An 11,272-nucleotide genomic window follows, 5' to 3' on the forward strand; every position below is an offset into this window, starting at 1 on the left:
CTGATCGCCGATTTTGGCAGGTTTGTTGGTAACTGGTGAGAAAAGATCATCGCAAATTTGTACTCAAACGTGCAGATCTACACCTAATGAGAACATTGATCTTCATTTCGAAACTAAGTCCGTAGTAAAATCTCTCATCTCCTCATATATTTTCAACTCCAGGCAGCTAACCGGAGCTCTGCAACTCACAAACTGAATCAAGGCTTGCCGAGGAACATCGCATAAGTTGCACGGATTGGGAGGCGAGTAAGGGAACCGAGACCAATACTGGGGTAGCCCGCAGCCGACAAGGCGCCATATGCATGAGGCCGTTGTCTTGCAGCAGCCCTGCGACTGCGGAAACCGTGAGTCCAACGGAGGCCACCAGTGTGCGTGCCGATGAACTGAAAGTCCGAATCTACCCGTGAGAACTTATCGCAAACCGGGCATCTCAATATTGCCGCGCGCAACAAATATGGTTGCGCGCTTTTCCAGTCGGCGTCGCAATTGCGCCTCGACGGCGAATATGCAATGTGATGCGCGTGGTTAATTGTTTCCGCGCCCCGCTGACCCCAAGGCCAACTTACGACCAGTGGCAATGGCTGCTGACTGCTATCACTGTTGTACGACTGTCAGAGCAAAACCGCAGCTTCATGGCTTTGCGAGTCTCATCAGCTAATTCTGTCCGAATGGGTTTGGTTTGTAGCCAACGGAATGATTCAGCAATATCGGTTCAAGGTGTTTTAAAGATATTTACCGTACGCAGTTAGTATTGATAATTGCAACATGTTCAAATACAAGGAGCCCAAAACTTCTTTTGCATCCCACAATATGTTGCTGGTATTTTAATAATGAATATCGGCGAGGCCTGATTATTTTGTCTCCAGTTCTTGAAAATTGTGTTCAGAAGTGTATCGTAGCACATATGTCTCACCATAAGGGTTTAATCTATTTTTGTAGATTTTTACAGATGTTGTTGATATGTTTCTGCCCGTGATGTGGAAGAAACATAGGATACAGGAAATATTGATTTTTCCGGCGGTCATTCGGGTTCGCAAAAAAAATGGAACAATATATTTCAACATGCCTCCATTGATTGCTTGTGAAGCACTACTCTAATTTTAGGTTTAATAGAAACACTCCAAGCCAATTCCTTATGCACATAGCATAATTGCAACACTCAATACCTCTTTCGCAAGATTTTGTTTGTCATGGACAATTCGTAGAAACGTTTCCTAACCTGCTTTTAGTCAAGCAGGTTTAATAGATTTTCCATTGCGTTTTTTCATGTTTCTTGTTTGAAAAGTTTCTGTTATGATTTCAAATACACAGCACTTACAAAGCGGATTATTACATCCAGTTCACATGTTGCTTGTGAACGCAAAAAAGATTATTCTGGGCGAATTTGCGCTTTGGCTAAACGTGGACTCCTACATGTAGTCGATAACTGAATATTACAAACAAAACAGAATTGCAACTTAACCTTCATCTATCGCCAAACAAAACGTTTACAAAGACATAAGGGATCTCCCGTGAATCTGGTTGACGTGAGGAACTGGTTTGAGGTGAACGAGGTCGAAAGTCATACATTTTGGATTCGACACAAGCGAGAGTTATATTCACACGCGCCCTGAATGCACATGACTTGGGTCACATATTTCATACGCGAAAGTTTCCTATCAGAGCTGCCTATTGACCTGTCAATGGGGCGCAATCCAACGCGACGTGTCACACGGGGAAACGAGAACTTGCGCCATTACATTGCTGTTCAAGGCACATGATCGGTTCGGTAACATGTGAGGCAAAGTTGTGCAAAAGAGGGGAGTATGGCGAATCCCTATCTCGAGGTCAAAGTTCATGTTACGTCATCGATTTTCCGACTAGCTAAATTTGGGTGTTTTGAAGCGGATAATACTATTGCAAATGTATGATGAAAAATGAGCAAAAGTCATGACAATGGTATTTCTCTAAAAACAACTGCCCCAGCGCTCCTATTCAAACAAAGAAACCTTTCTTGGTGAATCCAAAGCAATTGTTTACAAAAGCAGCCGTTCTGTATTCACAAATACTCGATGCGCAGTAAAATGCCCTGTGTCTCTCAATGTTTATCCCCATTCGTTCGATCGATGACGTCAGAAACAATCAGAGAAAAATTGAACGCTCTCAGGGCTCCCTCCATCTAGTGACGTCAAACAGGTTCACCTTTCACGTTACTGCGATTTTGAACCTGAAAAATCGATATCGCCACCAAATATATCTCCGAAAAGTCGCTCACGGTTTTCGATAATCAATCCCTGAGGTGCAATTGGAAGCGGGCCCTCGCGAAGCATCATATGTGACTCGTTTATGCAACTAAGGATGCCACGTTGTGCGCACCCGCAACGTTGTAAATACAAAATATATATTTTCAATGCGATATTTAGAGTCCGAATTAAACGTGGACACCCAAAAACTTGATAAAAACGGATATTTTTACTATTCGATCTATTGCAACAGTATTTGTGTTCTTTTTTGTGACGTCTCATTGTGGATAAGGATTTCCTTTCACTTTTAAACCCTTTTTGTATTGTCTTCAGACACTGGCCATGTTCATTTTAGCGAAATACATCTGTTGAGAAGACAGCTGACTGATTTTATCCTGGGGAAAAATGTTCCATGCTGCTTATGAATATGGTTTCCTTAGGTTTTGAAAATCTTATCTTACGGCGTAATTCAGAAATCTTAAACATGTTAACATAATACTGTTTAATCAACTATGTAAATGTGTTAAAGCTTGCCTTTTACTGCTTGCTGTTTTCAAATTAAACCTATCTCAAACCAATTCCAACAAAGGATTGATTTACTTTTGCGGCAGTGCCACGACGCAAGCAAACAGCGTCTTGAGCCAACCTGTTCACATACTTCCTTCTCAAATTCGATACCCGCTGGTATCCTACGTCACCGATCAGAGCTAAGCAATATCGAAACGTATCACGTTCCTTTGCACAGCACTGCCCAACGTACGTCAGTGCAGACGCCCAGACCGAGGCAAAATAAATTCGGGTCAACTGGCAAACATATGGCATTCCAGATACAGCCCTCCTGGGACGGCGGCATTTTCCTTCTCCACCGTTTGGTGTGCGCCATAATGAAGTTAACTTAGCAGTTGGTCCACACGGTTATTAGCTTCGTTTCGCAGTCGTTTGTGTGTGTTATAGTCCCTTGGCGCTGGCAGGCCGTTGCGGTTCCTGCGCACCTTCGCGGCGGTATATGGAGTGACGGTGGTGCACAGTGTGGAAAACATCACAAACGGAACTTTTTCCATGAGGTTTGAAGCGAATGTCCCCCAGAATGTTTGTGTAAGAACTTACTTTTACAATCTAAAACGACTCATTGGTTGTTTACTTTGAGAATATAGAAAACCTTATGCGTTCCTTTTGGAGTTTTAGGAATATAATACTTATTCGTTGTATTCAATTTGCTCCCTGGTAATAAAACTTGTTAAAAGCCCAAAGCTCAAACGGACACCGTCGCTGCCCACTTCGATTATCGTGACCTAAGGACGTGACAACCTTTTACCAAAAACTGCAAAGGCGTCCAAAAATGTTGTAACCAGGACGTGAGCGGTCGTTGTACAGGGGCAAAAATAGACGCCGCTCGCTTCATGAGTTACGTGGGAGACTTGCACACATAAAGGGGCATCATTGCACGTTGTCGGTCCAGCGGCGTCAGGAGTGCACACATGTTGGCTCCGATCCAAAGGGGAGGTTGGTGCTTATGGTGAGGATACAGAGTAGAAACACCACGATTTGTGTTGCAAGGGCTTACAGCCTGTTTTTCTTTTGCTTCAGGGTTGGGCCATCGAGTTATTTTCCTGCGGCATTGGTTTTGCAAAGTGATTTTCCGCGTCCAATTTCTGGCCTAAAACTTTGGATTACTTCATTTGCCATGCTCAACCTACGTTTTGCATTGTCTTACACTGTAGGAATTTATGATGAAATCTATCTTGGACCCCAGCAAATTCCCGCAATAAGATGAGCACAACGTTTTTTCCCTCAACCGTCAAAGTGTTTGGGCGATGGCAGATATTTTGCATCGAATTTTGCAGACAGCCAAGTAGGCAAACACATTCCATTTGAGGAGTCGAAGAAAATGCCAAACCCCGGGCAAACAGTGGTTGCCACTACAATGCCAATCAGACAAACGGCATCGCGACGCATTCGAATTTAGCAACAAGCAATTCGCCGAGAAGTTGCGTCATTTGCTAAAATACACGCGCTCGCGCAGACTTGTTTTTTCCTGCACATGTCGCCCGATGTACCAGTAGATATCACTCTGAAATGCGAACATTTGTATTCAAACGATCCTGGGCGATGTTTGGTTTGCAAAACATACTTTGAAGACTTTTACACAAATGCATTGTTTTCAAGCGTATTTAATCGATTTGTTTTATGATACACGGACGCTTTACGCCAAATGAGTTCAAGTTTTAAGAACTTTTAAATTGTTTGATTAATTGCGTTGAGAACGAGTACGACAAACATAAGAGGCATCCGGTTGGTCTTGGATATTATAGAGTGATGATAAAGTAGCTGCAACGAATTTTGTTTTTGAGGAACTGCAGGCAAAAATCAATATATTTTATTCTGTTGGCGTGAATGAAGGCGCTATACCTCAACTAATCAATTGATCAACCTCAAAAGCAATCAATCCGCCGTGGCCATGGTGACGGCTACACGGCCGGTGACGTCCAAGACGACGTCAATAACGGCCTGTAAGGCGTCGGCTTGAAGGGCAACTGCATGAGCACTGATCCATTTGTCAAGGTCGTATCACAGCAAAAAAACAGCAACCACATCATCATAGATGCGTGTATTTTGAATTATAATTAAAAGGTATACCTTTGACTTAAGCCATTTTAAACAAGTAGCTTTTTATTTGGTTGAAGTCGCCAATGACGGGTGTCACGCTGGCTTTGTTTACAAGCAAAGATGACCCCGAGAACGTTTAGTGCTAAACTTAAACATTTTCCATTTTTCAGCATCAGCGTTGCGTCTACACCGTTGCTGCAGTCCTGAAATTAAAGGTTCATGTGCGTGGCCGTAAAACCATTAAACAAGCATTAAAAATACGCTTTGCATAACAACGGTATGTCATGTCACCACTTGCATGCAGTGTATCAAAAAATTGTTTCCTGTTCCGGAGATTTGCTTCTGCATATTGTATGTACAAGCAATGATGATGTTGTTATTTCTGCGCGACCAATGTGGTAAAGGGAAAAATCAACATATTGTTGACTCACTCTAAATATATTTTCATTTAAGGCACCCTACTGTACATATGTATACATAGCACTCGGAAAGATGTTTGCATTCACAAAAAATGGATTGCTTTGATCAATGGGTGCGCAAAACCGTCGTTACGTTACTCAAAGTAATAAATTTATGGTTCATGAAAAGCAAATTGTGACGTTGTAGCATTGTGCGCTCATAAACAATTCATTAGAAAGACGTCAGTGGAAAATAATGTCAATGATAAATCAAAGTGCCAACTGTGACGTTAGAGCAAGTTTATTGAACACAAATATCATGTGTTTTAACCCGCATCAGACAAACTACGCAAGCACAATCACTAGGGGCAGCACGCCAGCACCAGCCACTATTAATTAGGGAAATATCGCGGTTCAGGCGGCCAGTTGTCCTTTAAGTCCTACTGCGCATAATCAGTCAATGTCTTCCAGCGCATTTTGGGTCTTGCGCATTCCCTCCCGTCGTGTCTCCATGTCCTCCAGGCGATTGTAGAGGGCTCGGGCATCCTCAAAGCAGCCGCGAGCTTTCAAGAGCTGGCCAACGTCCTGGTAGAGCAGGCCCAAGTTGTACAGCAACTGCGCCAGCGTAATGTGCCTGAACGATAGTATGGTCGTGCAATAACGAGCTATTATATCCGCTTTAAATTCTAATTGGCAAGTGTCTAAGAAAACGTTTTGTCGATTAATGCAAATGACCATTCGCACCAAGCAGACCACGAACGAGCAACATTAGAACAGTTTTCAGCGAAAAACGCCATTTTTGTGTAGTTTTGCGAATTAGGGCATTAATGTATTTCAGGAAAGGTGTGATTTCCGAAATCTGTCTGAATTCACCAGTCTGTGATTTCCGATGCTCATGCCCACCCCCTCCAACCATACACAACTTTTTCCCATTAGTTATTTTTGTGGCGTTGTTACAAACGATTCCCTCTGACCGACACCAAACGGAAAATTATTCGCTAACACGTAATGACATCCCACCTCTCACGGTTATGTCAGGCGTAAAAAGGATGATTAATCGAATGTTTCTCGTAACTTGAGTAACAAGTGAGGTAATATAGGATATCAGTTAAACGGTTTCTCCGATAAACATTACCAATTTGCATTGGTTTATCGATAAACGGTTAAACATTAAATCACCAGTTGGGATAAATGTTTTTGTCGTAGTAAAACCGCACCTGCAAGAAGACCCAAAACTTTCCTTCATTATTTCGATTCCCCGTTTCAACATCGCTTCAGCTTGATCGAACTGGCGTAGTTCGTAGTGTCCGATACCGATGCTGTTGAAACACTCGGCTTGGTTTTCGGCTTTGTACGTTGGATCGACTTTGGCACGATCGCTCTCAGCCACGAAGCTGTCGTGCATCTGCAAGATGGCTGACATCGCCTGGTGAACCTGTGAGGTGAAAAGAGTGTTTGGAGCATTTCTGAAAAAAGCCTCTCCGCGTGTCATTTGCTGTGCTTGGAAATGCCTAAATCCAAACGTAATTTAGGTAAATGGTGGCCTTTGTTGTTTGAAGCAACGTTTTAAATGTTTAGCCAGCACATTGCGTCGCTGTCTCTAGTTGCATTTGTGCGCCAATAACAGCCGCTAAAAGTTTCAAATTCCAAGAAAATTTTTTTTTGTTATGATGAGTTAATTTTTCTGTACTTTTATTGGCTTGGGATTGTATTATTCCGGGGTTGGCACCATGTAAACCAATCCTATATCGATTGCTTTCTATGGGGTATATATGAATGCATTCGTTCGTGTTTGTTCCTAGAACTGGTAATCCGACTAACGTATGTTCTAATGAGATCCCCCCCCCTTCCTTGACATCCCTCATAAAAAGACTCATCGTTTTCAGTATTTCTTGTTTCGCAAACGAATGCATTATTGCTGAATACTGCCCTTCTGGCAAACTTTATTTTATTTGCGTTTCTCAACGTTTCGGCTGTTATGCAGCAGCCTTCATCAGGAGAATGCATTATGTTCTCGGATCAGCAGTGGCAATAATTTCACCATATTTCTTTGAGTAAACTGGAATCAAGAGATGGGCTTGGAACCGCTGTGCTTTGGTATCACGACTTTCTTACAAATGTGCACCATTTCTTGGTAAGTTCTCCGTTGCAGAACAAACAATTATAGTAAATCGTGATTTTACACTAAACCGTGATAAAAAAAACATTCAGAATTTCTCTTATCTCCCCATTTTCGTAAAAAAAGGAAGGTTTACCTTTTGAACCAAGTTCAAGCATAACAGCAGATGGCAGCAACGGCGATAATTGTTTTAATTATAATAATGAAAGACAGAATTACAAAGATGAGATTTAATATTGCAACGAATATTTTTGCTGGGACGTTTATTGCTCTATGAGTTGTTTTTCTAGATAAAACGTTTTGGATTTCTGGACAAAACGAGCATACTTACATGCATATCTTGAAACGTGACATAATACGTTTTAGGCACTGAATTTTTATTCAATAATTCTATATTATAGAATGAGCGCAATTTGTGTAGTTTTAACTTGCTTACCGGTGTAGGAAGCTCCCCCTCCGAGTTAGCCCCTCCTAACATCTTGATTAGTTCGCGAAGCACGTGACGAGCTTTGATGACACACTCGCGCATGCGCAATACACGCTGCTTGTCGTCGGCGAGTTTGGTGTAAGCCTCTTGCGACTCGCGGTAACGGCTTATGGCAGCGCTGTAGCGGCCACAAGTTTCAAAGGCCACGCCCAAGATGTTGAGGCAAATGCCGTGGCACTGACTCTGAAACTCAGAGTCCACTCCGCTGTGGATGACGATATTTGAAAAACGATCATACATACGCAGCATGGTCTGGAGACCCTGCTTTGCCTCGGCAGAACCACCCTCGACCGTTTTCAGCTTGGCGAGCGCCTGGATGACGTCACCAGTACCACCGATGCAGAGAATCATTCCTTCGATTCCATCACGCCTAACTTCAATGGCAGAGTACAAGTCGTTGGACATTTCGTAAAAGCGAATGGCGTCTTCGTAGTTCTTATTCTTGAGACTCTCCCCCGCTTTTGCTTTGGCGTTGCGCGCAGTCGCCAAAAGATTGGTCTGCTGCTTGTCGGTCTTAATTGTCCGGTCTTGCACCGGGCGCGACACCATGTGGCGAATCGACTGCTGGAAGTGGAATCCGGCTCCGTCGATGCGACCCAAGTTAAACATGGATCCTGCAATAAGCTCGTGCATGTAGCAATTGATTTTCTCCAGCTGTTGTTCTAGCATGGGCAATGCTTCAGCGTACTGCCCCATTCTATACAGTTGAACGGCCTTGTCTATAGAAATGAATGATGTCAATAGTATATATAGGCCATTACAGATACGCAATAAACACAATGTTATGCTGAATGGAATATCTGCAAAATCGATTCTTACGGCAGTGCGGACAGTAAACATATTTCCTTACCCAAAGAGTCGGTGGGTCCCTCCAAATGAATCATGGCAATCTTTATGTGGAAATGGCACTCGAGTTCATAAATGCACAACTTGTGTCTGCTCAGACCCGACCTTTGGCCAACGATCATAAGATCCGCGAGACGCTTTTCCAAATCGGCTCGGTATTCCTCTGGCACGATGCCCGTAGCTTTAAGAGGAAGAAATGCAAACAACAAACACTTAAAATTGCTGCAAAAATAACTAATACCAATTTTGACAAAACCAGTTTGGATGTTTCTTGCTTTATTAAATCTTGCTGCATATAATATCATGCGCATTTTAAGGATGCTGTGAAATACCTTCGTGAACGCTTCACGTACAATTACTTGCCTATGGATAGTGATCCGGTTAATTTAACGAATCAGATCAATCTTTATAATCTCGATGAGGCGGCAAAGGCGATTATGGCAGTACAATAAGTTCCCATGGAGAAAGACACAAAACGCTGCTTGGCGACATATTTCGATTACCAGATTGATTGCCAACACTTCTTTGCTTTATATGTAGCGCTGGCCTTTAATATATTATTATATTCATTTGGAGATGGCACAACATATATGCTACAGTTGCATGAAGAATGCCGTATTTAGCCACTTGGGCAAATTAAAATTTATCGGCAGCAAACTTTTCGTATCAAACGTGCATGAACGTCGTCTTAATGAAAAATACTGTGAATAATGGCTGTGTTTACGATTTGTTGCGATTTCGACCAAAAATACAGCATACTTGGTCATTCAAATTCCAGTAAAAATGTCGCTTTTTAAAATGGAAACTTTCCCACCCCAAACAGTTGAGAATTGTCTTTGCAACAACTTTGCCTTTCGGTTTCTACCTCCCCGATTATCAACCCAATAAAGCAAATCCGGTTCTCTTATTGCCGAAGGAGAATGGTTGTTTCGGGAGTTACGTGCCGCCTACCGTGTTTCTCCTCTTGTCGCATCGCGCTCACGCGTTCTCGAATCTTCGTGCATCGGTGGATGATGTCATCCCGGATCTGACGTACGATGTTGTCCATGCTGAATTGCAGGTTACTTCCGGTTGCTAGGAAACACGTAACGAATCATTAAAACTGGGTCCAGGTAATGGTTTCAAATGCGATGATAACGAAACCTGGTTGTTTTACCGAAATGTTCTGAGAATAGAAATATAGGCGGAAATTAGCCTTTAGACAAATCTAATGCGCTGTGGTGGGTGAAACGAGTTTGTGTTTGGAAATAATAGCACAATGTTGTGACATCAACGAGGTTTTGCTTATTTAGATTTTGTTGGTAATATCTATCAATGATAAGATAAGCAAAGTGTAGCCAATAATATGAATTGTGTAAGCTGCAGACAGATGGCCACTGTTTCGAAACAGCTTCCACAATCTATCAATGAAATTACCTTATTTTTAGCAGCCGTTATAGGTTTTTCGATTGAACAACAAAACACTATGGACTTGCACGCTGCTGTAAACGCACCAGTGTTTAAAAACTTCACTCTGGACGTGTTTCTTACGGAGTGAAAACATTATGCGTGAGGATTGCGTCATAGCCCAATGGAGATAAAGTTTGTTGCAACTAAAGTCAAAACTGAATGTAGTTGATGAATCGACCGCCACGTAATCGCACAAATGACAACTCCACATTTGGTTGGTTCAGGGATCATGACACAAAACGTTACGAAAACCCATTATTCACCCCGACGTCCGAGAGTTGATGTTTTGACGTCGGAAGGGTGACGTAGAGGTGGCATTATGACGTTGTATAATACTTCCTGTGCATGGACTCCTGCCTTGCATTGCGCAGGTACAAGTTGCCTGAAAGACCAGAATGCCCACATTATGTTGTTTCTCGGGTCCTTCGCCTTATTAAAGGCTGCAGTCAATCATACCATGTGATCAATCACTTTACATGGCAAAATTTCCATCGACATACGCAAATCCCACACAATGAATCAAATTTGGAAGAATATTAATGTTGCGCCAGACACCTGCAAATAATTGCCTGGCACCTGGCATTTTTAATAATCCACATTGCCAGTCTCGGCTAAAGGTCATTGAACAGCCAAAAATCAAAGACACTGTTTTTTTTGCAAAATAGATTCGTTATTTTGGTCAAAACTATGATAACACCAATTGTCACATGTACACTTTCTAATATCAGCCTGATGGATCGGGTCGAATGCGTTTATTCAAATTATCATAACGTGTACAAACTAACTTCTTGTGGATTTGAAACGAGCGACAATCTTACAATATAAACAAAACTCTTAGCAACTGCGGGCAAACATTTTGCTGTGTCACGACGTCACATTCTTCAGCAAGATAATTTTGTTTTGCTGTAACAGTAAACCGTGATTTAAAAAAAAACATTGCAATTAAATCGCTCGCATTCAAAATCCAAGATAGAGGTTGCAATGCATGTCAAAGACAATCTCTGTCGCGTCTTACCATCAAGATGCTTCTCTGGCGACGAACTGCGGCGGAAATTCATTTTTCTGCTTTCCGGTGGAGTTTGCGGCCCAATTTTTGAATCAGCAGGGGACATTGCAGGGGAAGCACCGGGATTGACAGTAAAAA

At 42.3% G+C, this 11,272-nt stretch overlaps 1 protein-coding gene across 1 annotated transcript; it reads right to left on the bottom strand.

Moving 5' to 3' along the window:
• Window positions 1-5,429: 5,429 nt before the first annotated feature.
• LOC145899160 (uncharacterized) lies at window positions 5,430-11,253 on the bottom strand. The gene is made up of 6 exons (XM_082987883.1): window positions 11,144-11,253; window positions 9,631-9,753; window positions 8,684-8,860; window positions 7,783-8,552; window positions 6,445-6,662; window positions 5,430-5,861 (listed from the first exon to the last, which is right to left on the bottom strand). Exons 1-6 carry the CDS (start codon window positions 11,238-11,240, stop codon window positions 5,681-5,683), a joined length of 1,566 nt encoding a protein of 521 aa, XP_082844009.1. The 5' UTR covers window positions 11,241-11,253; the 3' UTR covers window positions 5,430-5,680.
• Between the last annotated feature and the right edge of the window lie 19 nt (window positions 11,254-11,272).

The sequence above is a fragment of the Ascidia mentula genome, chromosome 4, assembly GCF_947561715.1.
Source record: "Ascidia mentula chromosome 4, kaAscMent1.1, whole genome shotgun sequence".
Classification (NCBI taxonomy): domain Eukaryota; kingdom Metazoa; phylum Chordata; class Ascidiacea; order Phlebobranchia; family Ascidiidae; genus Ascidia; species Ascidia mentula.

Coding starts and splice junctions, on each gene's coding strand:
- LOC145899160 (XM_082987883.1), bottom strand. CDS start 11,240: ATGTCCCCTGCTGATTCAAAAATTGGGCCGCAAACTCCACCGGAAAGC. Junction 8,861..9,630: donor GCGACAAGAGGAGAAACACG/GTAGGCGGCACG, acceptor TTCCTCTTAAAG/CTACGGGCATCGTGCCAGAG. Junction 5,862..6,444: donor AGTTTTGGGTCTTCTTGCAG/GTGCGGTTTTAC, acceptor ACTATCGTTCAG/GCACATTACGCTGGCGCAGT.